Below are 25,427 nucleotides of genomic sequence, written 5' to 3'. Positions count from 1 at the left end.
GTCTTTGGCGCTCCCTAGTGGTATCCTGGCGCTTTTTGAAAAATGGTTGATAATGGAAAAATTGATGGTATCTCTAGGACAGATCCAGAAGGTAAATGCGGTTTTTCAATAACCTCCACGGCAACGTATCATGTAAAGTGTATTGTGTCCTTAATCCATACAGCTGTACGATAAAACATTATTTTGAAAATAAAAATTTCAAAAACAAGAACAGTTAAAGGACCTTATGCGTCAGCATTGAGCGGAGGTGTCAATCAATGGCGGTTTTTTTGTTTTGCGGTCACGGCGCCGCGTTTCGGATCCCCGTTCGATGCCACGTGTGCCAGGCGCTCGGAGGCGATATGAATGAATCATTGGGCAGATTAAGCTGCCAAAGCCCTTTGAGGATTTGTCCCGTCCCAATTTGAGCGTTTCCGCCAACACCGTGGAGGATACGCCACGTTCCATTTAGGTCACATAACGTACGGCAAAACTTATCCGCCGCTTCCGTCCAAAACACAAGCAGACGCAGCAGATTTTCAGCATGTGCTCGTTTGCAGTAGCTCGTTTTTAGCATTTAATTCACATAAATGCCAAACTATAAGGCACACTTGATTATGAGACGCTACCTTATTTTGGATAAAGAAAAATCATTGTTTATACAGACGCTGCCCTACTTATGAACGAGACAATTGTTCGTAAGTTGAAATTGTTCACAAGTTGTTTTTTTTTTGCTTTTATTTGTATTCAGCCGGTATAAACCATAAACATAATTTATACAAGAAATCATTTGACACGCGAACTCTCAATAATGATAATAATAATAGATGTAAAAGAATAGAGTAATAAAGATATTGTAGTGTATAATACAAGGTAATTATATTCAATAGTTTAAAAAGAAAGAATATGTAAATAACAAGCCTAAATAAGTCAGAACGGCATAATAATACTATACATAATAACCTAATCATTTCTTGTTGAACGGAAGGGTAAAAACTGTCTTTAAGACGTGTCTGGCAGTGTTATATTTTGTATGTTTAAGGTTTATATAAGTATGATTAAGGCTTGTATACATAACATGTATTGTTTTGTATAAAAAAACATTTCATAAAATTATATGCCCTATAAAGATAAATAAGTGAAGTTTAACTTACTTTTGGAAGATTCAAGTCAAGTCAAGTCATTTTTATTTGTATAGCCCTAAATCACGAAGAGTCTCAAAGGGCTTCACAGATTGTTACACTATATTACACAAACTATTTTCAACCGACAAGAGGAGTAGGTTATTCGTATGCAATGGAGTAGAAGTGAGTTTTAAGTTTAGATTTAAACATTTCCACTGAGGTTGCAGATCGAATCTCAGGGGGAAGAGCATTCCACAGCACCTGGGGCGGCAGTGGCTCAGGAGGTAGAGCGATCGTTTTAGGATTAAGGGATCCCAGTTCGAATCCCGGCTTGTCCGTGTTACATGCCGAAGTGTCCTTGGGTAAGACACTGAACCCCCAATACCCCCAATAAGCAGGTTAGCGCCTTACATGGCTGCACAGATCACGGCCGCTATTGGGAAATGTGAAGCACAATGTAAAGCGCTTTGGGAAGTCATTGACTTGAAAAGCGCTATATAAATGCAGATCATTTCATTTCATTTCATTTCACCGGTGCCCGGATGGAGAACGCTCTCGAACCAGCAGAAGACTTTTTTGCTCTCGGGATCATCAGAAGACCAGCACTCTCAGATCGTAGGCTTCGGACCGGGACATAGTGGCAGATCAGATCTGAAAGATAAGAGGGAGCAAGTCCATGTATGATTTTGTACAATACTAAGAGAACTTTGAAGTCACATCTTTGGCTAACTGGGAGCCAATGCAGGTTAGCCAAAATCGGTGTTATGTGATCGTACTTTTTTGTCCTGGTTAAGAGCCTCGCTGCGGCATTTTGTACTAGCTGAAGAGACTTGATTCTGGACTTCGGGAGACCGGAGAGTAGTGCATTGCAGTAATCGAGACGGGAGGTAACAAATGCATGAATTATTGTTTCCGCATCAGACTGAGACAGTATTGAACGGATTTTAGCAATGTTGCGAAGATGGAAGAAGGCAGTTCTAGTAATTTGCTTTACATGCATCTCAAAGGATAGATCAGGGTCAAATATGACACCTAAATTTTTAACTGAGTCACTCTGTGTGATGTGACATTTGTCAATGTTCACAGCAGTTTTTGAGAATAAGTCCCGGCATTTAGAAGGACCAATGACTAACATTTCAGTCTTTTCAGAGTTAAGACGCAAGAAATTGAGTGACATCCACTCTTTTATCTCAGTGAGACAGGCCTCCAAATTTCCACAGTTTAGTGTGGAAGATTCCTCCAACGGAAGATATAGTTGAGTGTCGTCTGCATAGCAATGGAAGCTGATATTGTACTTGCGAATAATATCACCTAATGGAAGCATGTAAATGTTGAAAAGTAGGGGGCCGAGCACTGAACCCTGCGGAACACCGCAGGTAACATTAAAGGGCTCAGATGTCGTTTCACCATATTTAACACAGTGCGTCCTATCTGAGAGGTAGGATTTGAACCACGAGAGGACAGCTCCTGAGAGACCAATCCATTTTTCCAACCGTTCTAGTAGGATATTGTGGCGCACTGTGTCAAAAGCAGCACTAAGATCCAGCAGCAGCAAAAGTGATGAAGCGCCAGAATCCATTGACATTAGGAGATCATTTGTTACCTTGATCAGAGCTGTCTCAGTAGAGTGGTTAGCCCTGAATCCTGATTGCATGGATTCAAAAAGGTTATTCTCGGATATGAAAGCATTCAGCTGCTGTGCCACTACTCTTTCGAGTACTTTAGAGAGGAAAGGTAGGTTTGACACAGGTCTGTAATTACTTAATATTTCTGGATCAAGGTTGGGTCGTTTCAGTGTGGGTTTAATAACGGCGGACTTAAAAGCTGCTGGAACTACACCTGAGGAGAGTGATGTATTTATAATATTTAGAACTGAAGGCCCAAGGACGCTAAAAAGACTTTTAATAAGTGAACCTGGGAGCGGGTCGAACTGGCAAGTTGTCGGTTTGGCCGCATTCACCACTTGTTTGAGATCATCAAGTGACAGTTCACTAAAACCGGCCATTTTCCCAGGGCAGCCACCCTGTCGTGCATCTGTAAATTTCAGTCCTTTAATACGTGTGGTACTAACAATATCTTTTGCAATTTCTTCCTGTATGCATTGAATCTTCTTAGTGAAGAAGACCATTAACTCCTGAGCAGAGTGTGTCGAACTGTCTGCGATAGGCTGTTGCCTTGTAAGCGATGCTACAGTGTCAAAAAGGGCTTTGGGGTTGTTCTTTTGAGACGCAATCACCTTCGAAAGGTAGGCCGATTTTGCAGAGGCAAGGGCCGCTTTATACTTTAACAAGCTGTCACACCAGGTTTGATGGAAAACCTCAAGCTTGGTAGCGCGCCATTTTCTCTCCCATTTCCTGCATTCTTTTTTAAGGGTTCTAGTTTCATCAGTAAACCAAGGTGTGCGTCTTTTAGGACGTGATTTTAGTTTTATGGGCGCTATTGAATCCAGCACACTAGTCAGGGTGGTATTGAACTCATTCATGAGTGAGTCAATCGAGCCATTGTATTTAGGAAAGGACGCAACTGCTCCAGGAAGGAGTTCAAAGAGCTCAGAAACTGTGCCAGTGCTTATATTGCGTCCGCTAAATCCCTCATCTTTATTAACTCTACATTTAGTTAGCACCTCAAATGTCACTAAATAATGATCAGAGATAACAGTAGTACACGGTAGCACCATAATGTTTGAGGTTAAAACTCCTCGAGTCAGAATCAAGTCTAGCGTGTTCCCATTTTTATGGGTTGGCAAGTCAACCAGTTGAGTAAAACCAAATGCATCAATTAGAGAACTAAACGCAATAGTAAGTGAACTGTGTGGGGAGTTCATATGAATGTTAAAGTCTCCCATAATTATAATTTTGTCTGCATAGGTTACTAGTTCAGACAAAAGTTCAGCAAATTCGTCTAAGAAAGTTGTGTATGGCCCAGGTGCACGATAGTTATTACATCAATTGACAATTGAGGGGACCGCATCACAAGAGCCTCAAACGTTTTGTAATTATTAGAGGTACGTGTATTAAATTTGAGCGATTTTTCAGAGATTAGCGCAACACCACCACCTCTTTTCAGCGTGCGTGCTATATGACTACTCTCGTAGTCTGGGGGAGAGGCATAATTTAGCGCTAAGTGCTCATCCGGGCGTAACCACGTTTCACAAAGACCCATACAGTTAAGTTTATAATCACGAATAATGTTATCAACAAGTAAAGCTTTTGGAGCAAGCGATCTAATATTTAACAGACCAAATTTCAGTTTTGCTGAATCATTTGACTTAGCTGAACTCTTTGTAGTCTTTGTCGAGATCTTCAAAAGCTCCCGGCGTTGTGGCCGTTCGTGAGCGCTGAGTTTAAAGCGTCGGTTGTCCGGCGAGGAATGAATGGTGGAATTAGTTACATGAACTTCAAGAGTTAGGCGACTTCCTCCTCTGTGGTAGAAAGTGTCCGAAAAAAAGCAATCCAACCATTTGCTCAACCGCATCAATCTTTCCTATTCCACTCTCATTTCAAATGAAACGGCTCGCCTCTTCTTTACACTTTACACCACCCATATTGAATGGATGCACGAGATATTAAACAATACAAATTTCAAAGTTCTTAACGTGCTGGAGATACAGTATAGAATGTTTGCACACAAACTAGGAAGTGAAAGCGGACTTCTTCTTCAGGGTGGCTGCTGGGTGACCTCTTACAGCGCCACACGCCGGTAGCGGCGGAAAAAAGCAACACATTACTGTCCTGTGCTCGGAAAAATGTTCGTATCTACCATTTTTTGTAAGTCGAATGGTCGTACGTAGGTGAGCGTCTGTAATAATAATACCTTGTGCACCAAATACAAAAAAAAAGCTGCCCACATTTAAACATGTAACACAAACACAAAATTAACCCAAACCCGACTTCAAGTCCCGCGGTTGAAACTAAATGTCCTTCATTGAAGCACACAGTCCAAAAATCACAGCCGGCAAAATGAACGGAAAATGATACCGGTACTTAAGGTTTGATGCAGACCAGCAGAGTCCGGGTAACTGTTGAAACTAATCCAAGGAAAAAAAAGTCTATATTTCCAAAGGTAAGGGTGGGAAAAATATATATCCACTATTGTCCGCCGCGACAACAGGTCTCACTCACCTTTACCCCACTTCCTGTCAGCCCGCGTTTGCTCCGCCCCTCTTTTTTAATTCGCAAAACATATCAGAATAAGTGTCTCAAATAAATACATTACAAAAATATACAGGTGCAAATACATATTATACATGGGTTACACATATTTACAAAGCAAGACGGTACACCGAGAGAGATTTCAAAGCTTTAATAATAATAATAATATAACTTTTATCCCAAACGGTGCCTGACAGGGCAGTTAATGGTAGCAACACGCTAGCACCACGCTCGCAACACAGTAAATGGGTCTGTTAAAAAAACATACCGTACTTGTAAAAATCACGGTAAACCGTCCTCATCTTCCTCCTTAGAACTGAAGCCATCAAAGTCGTCTTCCTCAGTGTTGGAAAGAAACAGTGTCATATAGACGTCGTCCCACGCTCCTGCATCCTCACTCGCGCTGTCACTGTTGCTGGTGTGCCCTCCTCTCCGTCACGGCTTTTCAGAACCCGTTGGTGATGGTGGATTTTTTTGATGCTGCCCCACGCTTTCAGGATCCACTGGCAGACTTGCGAAAAAGTTGCCTTTCGCATGCGGCCAGTTTTAGTGAAAGATTTCTCGCCGCTAGTCAAACCAAGAAGTCGCAGTCTTCCTCGGCGCATATATTCCACCGGTCTAAATCTTACCTTTGATACTCGAGCGCCGCTGGCGGCCGTTAGAAAAATTACATAAATTGGCCGCATCACTGAATAAGCCGCAGGGTTAAAAGTTTGGGGGAAAAATAGCGGCTTATAGTCCGGAATTTACGGTATATAGTAATTTCAACCCAAAACAGGGCAGCAACCTTCAACAGTAACACTAGTATGCCCCGACCCTCTGGTGGTGAATTAGTTCATGGGACTTGGTTTTAGCCACCAACAAATGTTTCTCAAACACTTCCCTTGATCCATAAATTGGACAGTTTATTTGGTAACCTGCATGGTTCAAAACCTATGGAAAAAATAATAGCTTGAAGTCCCTTTTTTAACTATAATTAGACAGCGCCAGCCGCTGGGGACGAAGCCCTTTCGCTTTGCGCCATATCAAAGTCCTTCGAGCTGACGTCTGCTGAAATCCGAAGCGGGCAGCGCGGTAAACAATTGATAAAGCGGAAGACGGCTTCCGGGGACTTTTTTCCGTCTTCCCCGCTGCGCTGCAGACTCGCTCGGTTACTCAATGCGAGCCACAAATGAGATTTAACGGCGACACTGTTGGATCAGCACAAACCGGGCGCCGGTTTCAATATTTCTGGCTCGTATGATAAATGTCTAATCCAAGACAGGAAATGAGAGATTGCTATCGTCCGTTTTTTTCCTTCTTTTTTTTTTAAACCTTCTTTGATTCCTATACCGCTAATGGAGAAAATGTTAGAAAAAGTGTCAGGACCCAAAAGTATGTGGCGAACCTGTTTTTAGTGGGTTGCAGGTCTTTTCCTTGACAAAATAAGCGAAGAAGAAAAAAAAATGGAGGGTCAGTTATACTCCCTAACAGTAGATAGCGATAATGCCCTGCTCGATCTTTTCTACCTGTTTAGCCGATCAGCGTGTTTGAGAGAAACCATATCTCATTGTATTGAAATTTTGGGGTTTTATTTCCTTTTCCCCATTTTAAGGGATTATAAAAGATCATTTTTTTCTTCAATTACACACAGAACGTGTAGTGTTCATCCCCCAAATCATGCAAATAGGTTCCAAAATATTCCACACGCCATGGATCTTGAGAATCATTTTTTTTTTAAATAGACAGCAGGGTTCTTGCAGATCCTTGAAAAGTCTTAAAAGGCATTAAATACATGATTCCAAAAATAAGGCCTTAATTGGCGATTTCAATTTTCGAAAGTCTTAAAAATGTAAACATTAATTTATATTTATATTTGTTTGAACCTAAAAGATTTAGTAAAAATGTCATTCACTTATGATGAAAATGCTTTATTAATACTGTATAACAGAACAGTTCTTTGGGATTAGTAGTTAACTTCCAGTTTTGACTATGGATCCATTATACAGTGTAAACATCCTTTTTTTTTCCAATGTCTGAAACATTGTAGAGTTTTGTGTTACTTTAGATGAAAAGATTAAACTGGACCAAATGTGTTTTGAAAATAAAATAAACATTTACTTAAAATTGACTAATTTATGTGGCTTTTTTTTTTTACGTGGTTGTTTGCGTTGACTTGGTCTTAAATTTGATTTCAAAAGGGATTTTTAAAAACAAGTCTTAAAGTTTTGAATTTGGCGTTGAAAAACAGACAGCAATTGTAGTAACCAGCAAATGCATAGTGCTCATTTTAGCTTGGAGTAATTGGAACTTTGCTTACTGTGTCGTTGGGGGACTTTTTACTGTTTTGACTGAGTTGATCATCAAAAAGTAAGTTTACCTGCCGTCGTGTAAAGCATGCGTTCATTTTTTGACTTCACCCCGTTCTAGGTATGTGATTGTGACATTTTCCTCTCCTGTTTGTTGCCGCTTGTCTTGCAATTAGTATAATATTGTCCTGATAGCTCCCCGTTAGCGTACGGGCTCCCAAAGGGCTTCCAGTTTTGTTTGGTCTAGGTTAGCCACGTTAGCAGTCGACTAGCTGGCCAGCCCACCGTGCTCATTTGTTTTTTCTCCAGGTTGGGTTCGCGTTTCTTGCTGTCATGACTCGCGGTTATCCAGGCTGCTTACTGCATGTTTTCGGTCAGACAGCCTCCCGTTTTTTTTTCTACCGATCAGTGCCTGTTTGTTTTCTGTAGCATTTTTGCCAGTTAACCCTCTTATAGCTGCTCGCCATTTGTTGTACTATTGCTGCACCCACCTGCGACATGACGCCTAGGCATTCTCCACAAAAACTACCGAAACTTGGCTTAAAACACTCAAAACTTTTTCAACCAGTTATCATATAAACTAATAGGGCGACTTGCTTGCTAGGTTGATGATCTGCTTCACGTGACGTCAGAGCCCAGGAAGTCAAACACAGGACAGGTCTTCAAAATGCATTATCTCCAAAAATAATTAGAATATACCGATGACACATATACAGACGCTGTCCTGCCTACGCACAAATTCCGGACGGTCGTTCGTAAGTTGAATTTGTTCGTAAGTTGCTTCAGTGCTTGGATTTGTATGTTTAAGGTTTATATAAGGATGTTTAAGGCTTGTATAGGTAACCTGTATTGTTTTTTCCTTAAAAAAATAAACATTTCATAAAATAATATTCTCTATAAAGATTAATAAAGTTGAGTTTAACTTACTTTTGAAAGATGGGCTTCTAGAGATCCTCCTCCATGGTAGAGTGTGGACGAAAAAAAAGCGATCCAACCATTTTTTTAACCACATTCAGATTCAGATTCAGATTCAGATCTACTTTATTGTCATTCTAGTACACGTGTATACAGAACGAAATGTCGATACATCTGACCCGCACAGTTTCCTCGAATGTACAGATATAAGTAAAAGTTGTATTGTATTATGGCTACGTATAGTATTTTACCATAATGCCGATAGTGCAAGAGGAGTAGCTAACCAGATGTGCAAAATAGGGCAGTCAGGTTAACAAGTCAGGTAAACAGTAACAGTAACACTGTAACAATAACGCTGTACGTACAATAGTGCAGAGAGCAAATGTGCAAGGAGTGGCAATCTATAAAGAACTGCCAGTAGTGCAAAAAGTCAGATTAGCTGCCGTTTAGATTTAGGTTAACTATATGTTAGATTGACCATTTAACAGTCTAATGGCCAGGGGGACTAGACTACTGCGGAACCTGGTGGTCCTGCACCGCACACTGCAGTACCTCTTCCCAGAGGCTAGCAGAGTGAACAGTCCATGATGGGGGTGAGAGGGGTCCCCGATAATGTTCTTAGCATGGGATAGGCAGCACTTCTGGCCAATGTCCTGAATGGAGGGAAGTGTAGTCCCGATTATTTTCTCTGCTGTCCTCGTTACCCTCCTCACGCTACCCCAGTCGGTAGCGCTGCAGCCTCCACTGACTGGGGTAGCGTGACATGTACTATTTCTCACATTTTGTATGTTTTACAATTTGGGAATCACTTTAATAATGGGTCCCAAGAAAGTTAGTGGTTAAAGGATGGAAAATTAGAAAGCAGTGACAAATAGAGTCGAAGAAAGAAATGATTGCGAATGTGGTGTATGGGTGTCTGCCATTGAAGCGCTACTGGAAGGTAGATTAAATGGTTTTAAAAATATTGTATTTTTAGCACAATTAAATAATTTGCGATGTTTAGGTACACGCTTTATCAGTATTTTAAATTTCTTTTAGTATGTGGCTATAGGCTAATGTGCGTCTACAAACTGTACATACGGTACTTGAAGTCGTTTTGGTTGTGATGGTCTTTTGTTTTTTGAAAATATATATTCTTCCTATCTCTGCTTAAAACTGTACAATGCTTTTATTAGGTACATTTAAGAAGTGGATTTTCTTCCTGATTTGGGTTGCAGCAGGTCATGAAGTCAGACCATTTGAGTACAAGTGTTTAGATGACATATTTTTGGAAATGAAAACGTAATGTGTCGCTATGCCAAGTTGTTCAAATGTCAATGTGTGCATTTTTGTGTGTGTTTTAGGTGCCACCTTCGACGTGGCCATGCGCTTCCTGTCCGAGTGCCCGTGGAAGAGGCTGCAGGAGTTGAGGGCTTTGATCCCAAACGTTCCTTTCCAGATGCTGCTGAGAGGCGCCAATGCCGTCGGATACACTAACTACCCTGACAACGCGGTCTTTAAGTGAGTCACACGTGCATTTGTGTACAACATGCACTAGTGCTGGGGTGTCAAACTAATTTTAACTCGGGGGCCGGACTAGTAGATTAAAGAGAAAGAAAAAGAGGGATATAGAATAGAATAGAATAGAATACACCTTTATTGTCATTGTTACAAAATGGTTTAACATATTGTGACAACGAAATTGGGCATGACACTCCAGTTTTACACATTCACAGTGAGGTATGAGCCAAGAATATAAAGGAACAGAGAAGATAAAGTTATAAAACAAGGGGGATAAGGCTATAGTCATAATTTACATGGTATTCACACAAGAAATGTCGGCATGTGGGATGTTACATACAGTGTTATCGTAATACCGTTGGTATCGTAAGGGTTGTGCAATATTGCATTTGGTGCAAAGTCATCATAGTGCAAAAAAATAGTCAGCATATGCATTGGTGCAATCATAGACATCGTAGTGCAGAAAAAAAGAAATGGTCAGACATTGTGCAAGGTGAGCAGTAAACGTAGTGCAGTCGACATGTGTGAGAACATAGACATGAGTACCATTATATTGTATGAGGTAGTGTTGGCACGAGTTTTCAGTTTTTTTTGTGCAGTGTCTGTTTTGAGCAGTAATAAGAGAAAGAGGGAAGGATAAGGAGTGGGTGGCTGGACAAGGAAAGAGAGAGAGGGAGAGAGCGTGATAAAAACAAAAGAGATAAAAAGAGAAGTCATGAGAGAGGGGGAAAGAAAGGGAGCGGAAGAAAGAAATCCAAAGAGAAATAGAAAGACAGAAGGAGAGAAAAGAGAAAAGAAAGCACGAAGGGTAGGAAGAGAGAAAGAGAAAAGACAGAAAAGGAAAAAAGGAAGTTAGAGCAAAAGAAGTCAAAAAGACACAGAGAGAGAAAGAGACAAAGAGCAACAAAAGAAGTGAAAAAGAGAGACACAGAGAGTGAAAGAGACAGGGAGTGGGTGAAAAGGGTTGGAAAAGAGGGAGAGAGAGAGAGAGAGAAAAAAAGAAATACAAGTACAGTGTCTTTGTTTGAGGCACCTTTCTTTTGGTAACATCAAGTTGAAATATTTCAACCTGCAGCTTGTTTTTCTCTTGCGCTTCTCTGAGTGTTGTCTCACGGGCCGGATTCAATCCCTTAGCGGGCCTGATCCGGCCCGTGGGCCGCCTGTTTTATACCTGTGCACTAGTGATTTGTGATTTTAAAAGACGGTATCAAATTTTCTTTCACTTTTTTCTCACAGAGTTCGTACAGGTGCTTAAAATTTTAAAGATGCTTGATTTTAATGTGATTTTAAAGATTTGGGTAAAGTGCCTGTAAATGCTTGAAATGGTTGCCCTTTTTTTTTCAATTGCGCCAAAACATTTGGCTTCGCTTTGCCTTTGCATTTCTTCTTCCCTCGTGATTAACGGCAGCTGGCACGGCAGCTTCCATTAGTTTGTGTGGCGTTGTCCTATGAAGCTACCTCGCCCCCTACGGGTACTGCCCAAGAAGACTGGTCATGCTACACTTAAACAGGGCACTATTAAATGTGTATTAGTGCAAGGATACATTTCTTATGGGTCATGATATTTAAAAAAAAGGTAGCGTTTCCCAGTGATAAAATAATGGAAAAAACTTCCTCCAACTGTAAATGTAGGTTACACACCTATAAGGGGAGAGATTTATTTCACAACTATTTACACATGTATTGTTCAGATTAGGCCTGGACAATATAAAAAAAAATGTTATCACAATAAAACATTTCTTATCACTCGCTATCAATAATTAGCCCAATAATTATCACTTCTTTATTTTTCCTTTCACTTTTTAAGTCTTAAAGTTTGCACCTGAGTAAAGGTTGACAAAATCCGATGCTGCTTTAACCAATCAGACTAAATAAGCATCGTGACAAGCTGTTATACCATTTCACAAATATAAGGAACATTAAACTAGTAAATACCTTCTCAAATGGGGAGCTGGTTGCATGGATACACAGACAGCGCTTTGATAGATGGATCCCTCGTAGAGAGTTTTTCAAGGGTGCTTGTTGAACATCCATGAGCAGTGGTCTGGGGCTGAATGGTTTTTCCTTCAACGTATTCTTGCAGGTGATACTGTTGGTTTATAAGGTGGTATAAGTTTGTCATGGTGCCCGTATTTGTCGGCCAAATTTGCAGTTTATATTGCCCATCTGTTTTATATCAGACTCTAAGTAGCCAAACAAACAAATGAAGATTTTATTTTATTTATTTATTATTATTCAGCCAGTATCAACCATCAACATGATATCTACCGGAAATCATTTTGTCACGCGAAGCTATCGACGTGACTCGTCGCCTTCGATCGGCGCCAGGTTTTTAGACCCGGCTGCTGTGTTGGGAGTCATTAGGTGACCAAACCCCCCCAATTCCAACCCTTAATGCCGAGCGCCAAGCAGGGAGGCAATGGGTACTAATGTTGTAAGTCTTAGGTATGACTCAGCTGAGGCTTGAACCAGCGACCTCCCAGTCTCGGAGCATGCGCCCTACCATCTAGGCTACCGAGCTGGTGATGAGGGCCCACTCCTGTCCACAACTCTTTCAGTATGTTTTGAGCAAGTATGCCTGCTATTATTCTTTGTCTCTTTATCGCTTAATTTAAACTTGTACAACACGGCGTGTTGTCGCCCTTTAGCTTCGACCCAATGTGAGCCGATCTTTGCTATTCCTGAGAAATGATTGGCTGGTCCTCGACACCTTCTTCGTCTTTTTACTAAGTCTGGAAATGGCCTTTTCATTGCATTAGCGCCCCCATTTTACCTGGTGGTTGGATGGTAATTACAGTTTAAATGGTCAACTTTTATCGAATATTTTTATTTATAGTGGCAAGAATCACCACCCAGGCCTAGTTCAGATCTGTTAAGATATTTACTCAAGATCTAAAAATTCTTAATAAATACATACGCGAGATCAAAAAACACATAATTATGTAGATCGCATATATATCTGTGGTTTCGCAAAAGACCTAATTCACACCAGGTTTCTTCTATTAATGGTACTGGAGGAATTGAAAAATTGAATGAATGGATGAATTAAAACTTTATTTCTAACAGTATAAAAAAAAAAAACAGGACAAAAACAAAGACTCAACAACAAAAACCCCTTCATCTTCCCTATAAAATACATTTTACAGATAGCTCGTCCTGTGTCTAATATAACAAAGTCTCACAGTTATACATATTACATAGGTCAGATATCAAGAATTATAATAATAACAATAGTCACATATTTTATACACTAATCATCGTAGTACCCATCTATTAACGTTATAATGCCACTAGTCACTAAATATCATTGTGACACCAATGATAATAACAACAATAGCAATAATAACAGTTATGATATAATAACGGTAACAATAAAAACAAGGTTAACTATGGTTGTAAACGCAGTATTTCCAATCTCTAGTATCACTCATACGCCATTTTCTTCATCTCTGTAATCCGCCAGGAATGTTTTTTGTTATTTATATTTGAACACGTGAATAGTTGGACATTGTTTGATCTCGTCTTGTAAATTGTTCCAAAGTTTGACTCCATACACACACACATGCTTTTCCTGGTGGTTCTCACCTTTGGGATTTCGACTTTACTACAGCCCCTTAAGTTATAAATTCCCTCTTTCCGAGTGAAGATTTTTGGCAGATTTATGTTTTCTGGCACTGACTAAATTGGCTTTGAAAGTCCTTAAAAAGTGCTTGAATTTTATGACGTTTACCAAGGTTTACCAAGCCTCACAAATGTCCCCAAAGCACATGTCACATGTTTCCAGATTTACGAATATATTCGCGATTTACTCAAGTTCTAAAAATCAAACATCCTGACAAATACACAGGCAAGATAAAAAAACATAATTTAGTAGATCACACATATATATATATATATATATATTTGTGGCTCTGCAAAATACACATTTGTCACTGGATTTCTTCTTTTAATGGTACTAGGGAAACTGAAAAATTGGCTTTGAAAGTCCTTCAAAATTGATTGAATTTTACAAGGTTTACCATGCCTGACACATGTCCCTAAAACGCATGTCACATGTTTCCAGATTTAGAATAAAATAGAATAGAATATACTTAGAATAGAATATACTTTTATTGTCATTGTTACAACATCAGATATACATATTGTGACAACGAAATTGGACGTGGCACTCCAGTCGCACATTTTACAGTGAGGATAAGGAAAACAAAGAGATAAAGGAACAAGAAGATGTTTTTACTGTCCTTGTTGTATAGGCTTGTTTTCCTCCGGAGAGGGGGTGTATGAGGGGGTGAGGGACAGACAGAGATGGGCGGATCCAACTAGTTGTTTGATCTTACTGTACACACGGTCCAGTGTTTTTTCCCTACTTGCTCAGTCCACGTATTGAATGAATTTAGGAAGTACAGTCCTTAAGCATGCCTGATTAAAGTCGACGGCGATGATAAAAGCTCCGTCGGGGTGTGCAAGCTGCTGTTTATTGATAGCAGCGGGCCGGTGATTTAGCGCTATGCTAATGTTAGCATCCGGTGGAACATAAACAGCCACAATGACCACAGTTAGCTCTCTCGGTAGATAGAAGGGTCTACACGACACTGCTAGAAACTATATCGAGTGAGCAGTGTGTGTCAATGATTCGGCTGTTATTATAGCGCATAGTCCCCCACCCCTGTTTTTACCGGAGTCTCTGTCTCGTTCGTGTTGGTGAAGCGTGCGTCCTGCTAGTTGCACTGCGGCGTCGGAAAAGCCAAGACTCCACGATGGCAAAAATACTCCAATTTTGGACTAAGCTGTTGATGGCGATCCGCAGCTCAAATTCACTCATTTTGTGGACGATGGATCTGGCGTTGGTCAGGAACAGGCTTGGAAGCGCTGGTCTGTGTGGTCGCCTTCTTAGCCTAGGCCCAACTGGCAGCCTTTACTTTTGCTCCGTCGTTGTCGGCAGGCAGATCACCCAGGGAGATCCGGTGGTCTCTGTATATCCCTCGAGATGTTGTGGATGTTATTGTAGTTGTAAAAGGAGTCGAAGGGAAAATATGAGGGATAAAAGAACACTGAAAAACAAAAGACGAACTGGAGCCCCTGAAGCCGCTGCACTCACGCGCGCCGCCATCTTGGTTTACAGAATATATTCGCTATTTACTCAAGATCTAAAAATCAAACGTCCTGACAAATACACAGGCAAGATAAGAAAATACATAATTATGTAGATCACATATATATATATTTGTAGCTCTGCAGAATACCTAATTTACAAGATTTCTTCTTTAATAGTACTGGAATAAATTGAAAAATTGGCTTCGAAAGTCCTTCAAAAGTGCTTGAATTTTACAAAGTTTACCTAGCCTGACCCATGTCCCCAAAGCACATGTCACACGTTTACAGCAGTGTAACTCTTTTGAAAGCCCATAAATAATATATGTGGTATCTACCTAAAGCCCTTCCTCAAGTAGATTGATTAGTCTCCTGTCGTGGATGACTCATACCTGCCATATCCGTGCTCATACTAACACACTAAAACCATAAAACCACCACAGCACACACAGTCAATTATTGGTGGCCTTATGACTAACTCGCCGCCCACACTCACGAATAAAGACCTCCCCTGTCCTTTGTTTTTTTTTATGGCTGCCCATCCCTCTGTTTATTTATCCCTCCTCTCATAGTTCACTTTTATGCTTCCATTCAACTCTCGTCCCCATCGAAAAACGGGCACTATTACAATGAATGCCTCTGTTCTATTTGCCTCCAATGCACACACTCTTACACTCTTTTTTTTTTTTTTTTTAATGTTGTAGACTGCTCGCGAAATGGCCCACAGCGGCGCTATCGTCACGGCAGAATCAAAGTGTAATTCCATGCCGTCTAATTGATTTCGAGTGCGTTTCATTGGGTCACGCTCCAAGTTCTCTTGTGCTAATGAGGATCTTCCTGTCGCTTCAGGAGAAAAGGGGAGGGGAGACTGTTAATGCGGGTGGGTTTCAACGCAGGCTAGAATAACAACAGAATTTAGCAGCCGTTCGTGTGTGTAAACAGAAGACAACAGCGTCCGATAATCACCCCCTTGTGGTTGGCCGCTACGTGCTAGCGTTTTGTGTAGCGAGACAATGGCGCCGGTTGTGTAAACGCGGCGCTAAAGCGGCTGCAATCGGGGGCTGACAAACCTGATTAGGATTGCCAGGTAGCACAGGATTCCCTACCCGGGTTTTTTATGGATGGATTTGAAGAGCTTATCCCGACACGCATGCACGCCTTTATCAGGGGGTGTATACGCGACAAATCTTTTTTGTGTGACTCTAAATCAGGGGGTGTCAATATTGTTTTCATTGTGGGTAACATCAGAGCTATTGGTACTCTTCGGGGTGCATGGATGGAAAATCGCACACAGTGAGCTCGAAGTCTGCGTTTGGGAGGGCCTGTTGCGTTCTGTCGGAACGGAGAATACTGATAAAGGATCAAAGAGCATGGGATTAAATATAAACAGCAGTAGTATAATATGTGCAACATCAAAAGTTAAGGTCTGATCACCATCATTTCATATTGATGATGCTGCCAACACCTGTGAAAACCCCCACGGGACACATAAAGCCTGTCTTTTGTAACAAAATCTAAGTTAAAGTTGGGCGGCAGTAGCTCAGGAGGTAGAGCGCTCGTCTTGGGATCAAGGGATCCCAGTTCGAATCCCGGCTCGTCCGTGTTACGTGTCGAAGTGTCCTTGGGTAAGACACTGAACCCCTAATACCCCCAATAAGCATGTTAGCATGTTACATGGCTGCAATACAAGGCCGCTATTGGGAAATGTGGAGCACATTGTAAAGCGCTTTGGGAAGTCATTGACTTGAAATATAAATGCAGATCATTTCATTTCATTAAACAAAACTATACAGAGACAACTGACAATGACAGGTGGATGTAAAAAAAAAAAAGTCAAGTCATGTTTATTTGTATAGCCCTTAATCACAAAGAGTCTCAAAAGGCTGCACAGATCAAAGACTATTGCAAACTACAGACAATTATGATACCATCCCCTCATCTAAAACTTACATGAGGGCAAATTATACACATATTGTCAACATAAATCATAGGTTATTCATATGCTATAGAGTAGAAGTGTGTTTTAAGCTTAGATTTACCGTACATTCTGGACTATAGAGCGCACCCGATTATAAGCCGCACCCACCATTTTTTAAGTGATCGGCTACTTTTGTTCTAACACAAGCCGCACTCATGTATAGGCCGCGTGCGCCCGCATTAAAACTTGTGACACAATGACAAGTTTGACCCAGACCAGACTGTAAGTTCTACGGGGGATTTTGTAAGGTTTATTGTTCTATATTCTTTATCAATTATCCATTATCCGTTACCGGTCTAATCATAATACGCTACAGAGCCAAGGGGCCGAGACACTTGCTCTCAGCCAAGAGGCAGAGTCAGGGTCCTAGCCACAGAGCCATGCAGCGATCAGTGCGAATGCACCACGATTGTAACTTTTTGGTTTGAACAAATTTATTGACACTAAAAACAGAAAACAATCATGACAATCTCAACAGCAATTAAGCACATTCACAATATTATATTCCAATATTACGTTTTTAACAGCAAACACAAAGCGAGGTTTGAACAAACCTTCTCGAAAATCAAACATATTCACAATTCCATTATATAACATCTTTGTTAGTGTCAATAGATCCGTCCAGGCCAAAGTCGATTGTCCTCGGTCTGAACAAATCCACTGACACCAACAGCAGCAAAACACAGCCATCAAGCATATTCACAATTTTTTTATATTTGACAATATTGTAACTTTTTTTGGTTTGAACACATTTATTAACACTAAAAACAGAAAACAATCATGACAATCTCAACAGCAATTAAGCACATTCACAATATTATATTCCAATATTACGTTTTTAACAGCAAACACAAAGTGAGGTTTGAACAAACCTTCTCGAAAATCAAACATATTCACAATTTCATTATATAACATCTTTGTTAGTGTCAATAGATCCGTCCAGGCCAAAGTCGATTGTCCTCGGTCTGAACAAATCCACTGACACCAACAGCAGCAAAACACAGCCATCAAGCATATTCACAATTTTTTTATATTTGACAATATTGTAACTTTTTTTGGTTTGAACACATTTATTAACACTAAAAACAGAAAACAATCATGACAATCTCAACAGCAATTAAGCACATTCACAATATTATATTCCAATATTACGTTTTTAACAGCAAACACAAAGTGAGGTTTGAACAAACCTTCTCGAAAATCAAACATATTCACAATTTCATTATATAACATCTTTGTTAGTGTCAATAGATCCGTCCAGGCCAAAGTCGATTGTCCTCGGTCTGAACAAATCCACCGACACCAACAGCAGCAAAACACAGCCATCAAGCATATTCACATTTTTTTTTATATTTGACAATATGACGTGACGATATGACGTTTTAACATTTTTTCCTGACATTTTCAACATCAATGAAACAATTTCAGAGTTATTTTCTTTTAACAGTAGTTAACCAGCGTGTAAAAGGCAATACTATTGTGCAAGGGCATAGCTCTGCCATCCCACCCTCCCAAGCAGCATTCTTCCAGTCCTCTGTGTGGGTCCTTTCCATTCTGCGTGGGTCCTCTCCCTTCTGGGTTCCACAACCCAGGCCGTTGCTGCCGGGACTCCCACAGTGTAGCTCCGGCTCCCCCCTCCGGGTGGGTACAGACGAGTCTTCTTTATGGCTGCGTCCTAGGCCCGCCGCTCGCAGATTGTATGGTATCTGCAGCCATTTGGAGCACAGCCACGGGGGGGATCTGCCTGCACCTCCATACCAGCAGGTTTCTGGAGGTCCAGATGGCGTCCTTGATGGCGGCGAGAGTGAGCCAGTCCCTGGCAAAGTCGTTCCGATGCCTCCTCGACCGACTCACCCCGTAAAGCACGTACTGTGCATCAGGGACCTCTCCTGCTGGCAAGTCCGGGAACTTTCCTAGTTGTTCGGCCATTGTCCACAAGACCTTGGCAGCGCTGCACTCACAAAAAAGGTGCTTCACCGACTCCTGGGCGCCACAGCCAGGTCGAGGGCACGTCGAAGTCGCTGACATTCCTCGGTGGTGCATTACAGCTCTGACTGGGAGAACTTCATGAGCCACCATCCATGACAAGTCTCGTAGTCTGTTTGGGAGGGCAGGATGATTGACGTTGCTCCAAACCGTTGTGGATTCGCCAAACGCAAGCCCCCGCACAGGGCTTACTGTAGCTCGCTCTTGCACAATAGCAATAAGGGCCCTGTGGTTTTGTAAAGTGTGACATTCTTGTGTTTCCAAATCAAACTTCTTCAAAAAATCCCGGATAAAGAGATGTGTTGGTGGCAAGTTAAACGAAACTGGAATCAAACGATTGTCTGGTACAAGCTTTAGCTTCCGCAAATATGAGCCCATCCAAAAACGGGTCATTGCTTGACTTTTCGGGTTGTTGGGTGGGCCCACAGCGTTTTGGAAGTGGAGAGAGACATATTTGCTTCCCAGGAAAAGCTGGAGGTCAGGCACTCCTTTCCCCCCTTTTTCCTTTTTCTTTTTCATTGTATCTCTTTTTATCCTTTCCCACTTTGAGCCCCAGACAAAGCGAAAGATGGCTCGGTCCATTTGTAACAGCACGTTTCTTTTAGGCATAAAAATTAAACTGATTGACAAAAGCATTGGGAGGATGATCGCTTTGATGATTAGGACCTTCCCCTCTATTGTCAGTTTTCTTAGTGACCAAAAAACAAGTTTTTGCTTAACTTTCCTTGTCACGTCATCCCAGTTGGTCTCGCCTCCTCCATCCGCACCGAATTTCATCCCTAGGATTTTCTGGTCTGTCTTTAACACCGTCAGCGGGAGTCCTGCCTTTTCTGTCTCTTTCCACATTCCATAAAACTTCACTTGTGATTTTTCTCTATTTAGCCTTGACCCAGACGCCCTCCCAAACAGGTCAGTCAAGTCAAGGGCTCTTTCAACAGATGCGCGGTCAGTACACAAAATATTAAAATCATCCATGTACAAAACACACTTGGTAATTTGTCCCCCACTTCCTGGGATATTGATGCCTTCGACAAATCTATCTTTTCTTAACATTTGTGCCAAAGGTTCAATGCAAAGAACATAGAGAAGGGGAGACATAGGGCAACCTTGACGTACACCGCAGTTGATCTCGATTGCTTCCGATAAATTCCCGTTAATCATGAATTTGCTGTAGATGTCTCGGTATAGCAGTCCTACCCAATTGATGTATTTTTGGGGAAAACCACATTTTTGCAATACCCTGAAGAGGTATTGGTGCGAGACTCGATCAAAGGCTTTTTCAAAGTCTAGGTTTAGGACCGCTAGTCGCATGTTTCTGTCTCTTGCATAACAAATGGTGTCACGGATCAGCATGAGACTGTCGCTGATCTTCCTTCCCACAATGGCACAGGTTTGGTCTGGATCAACCAAGTCTCCCAAGACAACAGACATTCGTGTTGCTAGAAGCTTGCTGAAAATTTTACAGTCCACGTTTAAAAGCGTTATGGGTCGCCAGTTTTTTAAGTCAATTTTGTCTCCTTTTTTGTGCAATAGAGTAACTATCCCGATTCTGAAACTGTCTGGCATATGGTCTCGACTGGAAAATTCGTTAAAAACAGTTAACAGATCTGGTGCTAAAATATCCCAAAAAGTCCGGTAAAATTCGAGGTTGAGTCCGTCCTCCCCGGGTGATTTGCCTTTTTTCATAGTCTTTATGCAATCATTCAGTTGGTCTTGGGTAAAGTCCGATGTTAAAAAGGGGTCTTGACGCACTGATCTTGAAATATGATCTAATACATGCCCCATTTCATTCTCATATGTTTCTTTCTTTTCAAATAATTTTTTGTAGTAGTCTTCGACCAATCTGGTTATTTCACTACATTCCTTTGTTATTTGCCCGTTTTCGTTTTGAAGTTTAAAAATCCCCTCATTTTTGCCCATAATTTTTTTAAAAAAGTAGCGTGTACATTTTTCCCCTTCTTCTATTTCTCTTTCTCTGCTTCTTATTATGATGCCTTTGCTCTTTATTTCCGCCAAAGCGTTTAGTTCTTGTTTGATCTCTTTGATTTCATCATTAAAGTCCATCCCCTTTTCTGTTAGGATGAAATAGCGTTGGAGTCTTCTTTGTAGTCCCGACATGCGTTTCATCTCTTTGAGTTTCTTGTTTTTCCCTGCATTTTTAAAAAAGGTCTGTGTTCGTTTCTTTGTCATTTCCCACCATTGTGCTCGTGAATCATACGAGTCTTGAAGGGTCTGCCAGTCTTTGTACAGCTCCCTGTATTGTGCGGCTAGAGCCTCATCCTCCAGCAGGGAGCAGTTTAACTTCCACAAACCCTTCCCAACAGTCATACCTGAAGGAAATGAGAAAGAGCAGGACAGTAGCAAGTGATCCGAAAAAAAAACTGGAATTAATCTTGCATCACTCTGTGCTAAACCCCTCGTAAAAATGTAGTCTATTCGAGAGGCTCTGGCATTGTCACTACTGAACCAGGTGAAGCCCTCCTCTCCTGGATGTATGGATTTGAAACAGTCCACCAGTTTAAATGTCCGGCACATGTCTTGTAATAAAGTTGATGTTTTATCTACTTTAAACTCCTCATCATTCCTCTTTCTATCCTTCCTACTTAGGATGCAATTAAAATCTCCTCCCACGATTAGTGGTTGATGGCCTAGCATATGCGACTGGATGTCCTCTAAAAGTTCGTACCTGAGTTGTCTGTCGGCATGGCCGTATATGTTAATGAGGTTAAAATCATTCCCTATATAAGAAAGTCTTGCTAAGATTGCGCGTCCGTCTCTTATCACAGTACTCCCCTTTATGATGAGTTGAGGGTTGTTTATTAAAATGGCTACCCCATCGTTACGGTTTTCATTCGAGCCACTCCATAATGACGGATATGGCCAAATCTCTTCCCACTGTTTATAATTTTTTAGAAAGGGGATGCAGCATTCCTGTAGTAAAAACACATCCGTTCTGATAGTTTTTAAGAACGATAAAACACTGTGAGCCTTAACCTTTGATCTCACACTTCTCACATTGATAGTAGAGAATGTAATGTTCATAATTGTTGTTAAAGTATTTAAACTAGTTAGACAAAACCGGGGGATCTGAGTCCATTCTTTGGTGATCATCGAGATCATCGAGAGTGTCACCTGTGTCAGACACATCACTTAAGAGTAGTACCTCATTTTGAGACTCACCGGGGAAAACTCTGGGACCCTCTGACTCTCTGTCTGTGGTTCCAGGTCTTCCCCTTTTTTCTGGGTTAGGGGGTGAGCCAGAGGACCTATCAAAGGGTCTCTTACTTCCTTGCCCACTAAGGGTCAGATTTTTTCCCTCCCCGACTTCCTCCGTCTCAACTTCATACAGTTCCCTTGTGGGCTTATTCACCGGCAATCGGCTTTCTTCTAAATCTCTTATCTTTGTTTCTGTTTTTTTCACCACTCCCAATTTTGTCTTACTTTTACTCCTCTTTCCAGTGCCCGTATGGGTTTTTGGAGAGTCATTCGCCTTTTCGATTTGTTTGACTTCTCCAAATCCCGGCAATGGCGTAGCAAACAAATTTGCTAATTTGAACTCTCTTCCAGGCCCTTCCTGATTAATATGTGTTTTCGGAGTGGCAGTTGCTTTTTCTATTCGTTTGTCATGTCCAAATTCAGGTATTTTATGAGAAATCGAATCAGAATTTCCAGGTTCTTCCTGTTTCAATTTTGATTCTCTGGTCTCTGCTCCAGGGGTTTTGGTAGGTACATCTGTTTTTTCAATTTGTTTGTCTTGTCCAATTTCTTTGTGCATTTATTGATCAATTTCATTGGGTATTTCCATAACTTTATTCATTTCCTGTTCATCTTCATTGGGTATTTCTATAACTTCATTAATTTCTTGTTCATTTTCATTTTGTATTTCCATGACTTTATTAATTTCATTGTCTTTGTTATCTTTATTCACTTCATTGTCTTTGTGACATTTATTCATTTCATTATCTATGTTGTCTGACATCATTTCATTGTCTTTGTTGTCTTTGTTAACTGCCTTCCTAGCTTTCAATTTGTTAGCAAACGAATTCGGGCAGTTTCTAAAGAGGTGATTCGTTTCTCCACAGAGATTGCATTTTCTGCTATTGCTACATTCCTCAAAGGAATGTCCAATTGTTCTGCACTTTCCACAAAAAAATCGATCACATACCTCAGCCAGATGCCCATGCTCACCACATTTGCGACAGAGTTTCGGTTGCCCTTGATAGTGGATAAAGCCACGGTTTTCCCCCAGGAATATAGTCGACGGAATTTGTTTCATTCCCTGAAAGCCCTGAGGATCTTGCCGTAGTTGGACTGGTACCCTCCAGGCACCATTCCAATAGCCTTTATCACACCTCACCTTCATAGCCTGGCCTTTTACTGAGCAGTATCTACTCAACCAATAACAGACGTCATCAGCACTGATCATCTCACTAAACATTCTAACAACGACAATCTTGTTAGTATTATCAGTCAGCTTCTCCACTGTAAATCCTGAAAACTGGGACCTCACTCCCTCAAAGCGATTCCAAAACTCTTGATAAAGAGCTGCCGTTTCAAAACTCACATCAAAGCCTTTGCCAGAAGTCATTTTTATGACAGCATGTACCTCCTCCTTTTTAAACTTCAGAATCTTTTCAACAAACTTGTTAATAAAATCCGTCCTTGACATTCCCTCCGAAATTGCCACAACATCTTTGAGCAAGAATCTCACGCAGTTACGTCTCCGCCCGCCGGTATAATGCCCGGCCATGGCAGGACTCGGCTGCTTTACTTCTAACTATGTTAAAATGGTTAGAATTGTAAAATTAATAATTAACAATACTCTTAAAACCGACGCCAATGACAGTATAAACGCATAGAACGAGCAGTGCTAACCTGATGCGTCCACCATCTGCATAGATAGTACACAATCCTAGAATCACAGTTAGCATCATAAATGGAAAATGATACCCGTATTTAACGTATAATGCAGACTTGTAAAGTCCGGGTCCCATTGAAAGTATTTCATGGAAACAAAATGTATATTTCCAAAGTTAAGGGTGGGAAAAATATATATCCACTATTGTCCGCTGCGACAACAGACAGATCTACTGGTAACTCAGCTTTACCCCAATTCCCATCAGCCTGCGTGTGCTCCGCCCCTTCTTTTTTATTCGTCCGTAGAACACATAACAGAATCTCTAAATTAAATACATTACAAAAATATACAGTTGCAAATACATATTATACATGGTCACACATATTTACGAAGAAAGACGGTACACCGAGAGTTTTCAAAGCTTTAATAATAATATATAACTTAATATAACTTTCATCCCAAACCGTGCCTTTGAAAGGTACCAACACGCTAGTAGGATCACGCTCGCAATGTATCAAACGTGCCTGTTAAAAAAAAAGCATCCCGTAATTGTGAAATTCACGGAAGATCGTCCTCAATTTCCTACTCATAATTATTGCCATCAAGGGCGTTTTCCTCATTATCGGAACGTACCTTAACTTTACAGACAATGTATGCTTTAACTTAGAGGTTGCAGTCTTTCTTGGCGCATATATTCTACTGGTCTTAATCTTACCTTTTATACTCTAGCGCCGCTGGTGGTCGTTAGAAAAATTCCATAAATTGGCCGCTTCACTGAATAAGCCGCAGGGCTGAACATTTGGGAAAAAAGTAACGGCTTATTGTCCGGAATTTACGGTAAACATTTCCAATGAGGTTGCATTCCACAGCACCGGGGCCCGGATGGAGAATGCTCTCGAACCTGCGGATCTCTTCTTGGCTCTTGGGATCACTAGTAGACCAGCGTTTTCAGAGCGAAGGCTCCGGACCGGAACATAGAGGGAAATTAAATCTGAAAGATATGAGGGAGCAATTTATTTTGTATAATACCAACAGAACCTTAAAATCACATCTTAAGCTAACAGGGAGCCAATGCAGGTTAGCGAGAGAGAATCACAGCCCGACTTTAAGGTACCAACCAGCCAAAAATCGGGTTGGGTCTGGATGGGCTCGGGCTACGGCTTAATAACTTACCTCTAGGCTCAGAGTGGCGGATTAAACCTTTTCCCGCTTGTAAAAAGCTTGCTTGGGTTCTCCGACCCTTCGCTATTAAATCAACGGTATTATTTTCCTTGTTTAACGGTGGATTACTGCCACGTAGCCAGTCATAGTTTGTGAAACCGGTGGAGTTCCTCAATGCCAACGTTGAGACGCCTGCTCAGAATCTGATTGGCTAAACCAAGGGGCAGCCAAATATTTTGAAAGCTCCATAACGGACCAAAAAACAAATATGTATGAAAAACCTTATAAAACCTAGTTTTTACTGAAAAGAAAATGTGATTCATACATAAAAGTGAAGTCATTCAATGCTTAATACTTATCGTAAAGAAACCCATGACAAACAAACACAAACATATA

At 41.0% G+C, this 25,427-nt stretch overlaps 1 protein-coding gene across 1 annotated transcript in view; it reads left to right on the top strand.

Annotated features, from left to right (window-relative positions):
• The window catches only part of pcxb (pyruvate carboxylase b), a 444,629-nt gene that overhangs the window by 369,883 nt on the left and 49,319 nt on the right, over positions 1-25,427 (top strand). Inside the window, exon 16 of the mRNA XM_088347024.1 lies at positions 9,801-9,957. Coding sequence (XP_088203150.1) covers positions 9,801-9,957 — 157 coding nt within the window. The remainder of the gene's footprint in view (positions 1-9,800; positions 9,958-25,427) is intronic.

Source organism: Urocampus carinirostris, chromosome 11, assembly GCF_059441175.1.
Source record: "Urocampus carinirostris isolate Australia breed hairy pipefish chromosome 11, RoL_Ucar_1.0, whole genome shotgun sequence".
Classification (NCBI taxonomy): domain Eukaryota; kingdom Metazoa; phylum Chordata; class Actinopteri; order Syngnathiformes; family Syngnathidae; genus Urocampus; species Urocampus carinirostris.
Note: the sequence above shows the minus strand (reverse complement) of the source record. Positions and strands in the feature narration are given on the sequence as shown.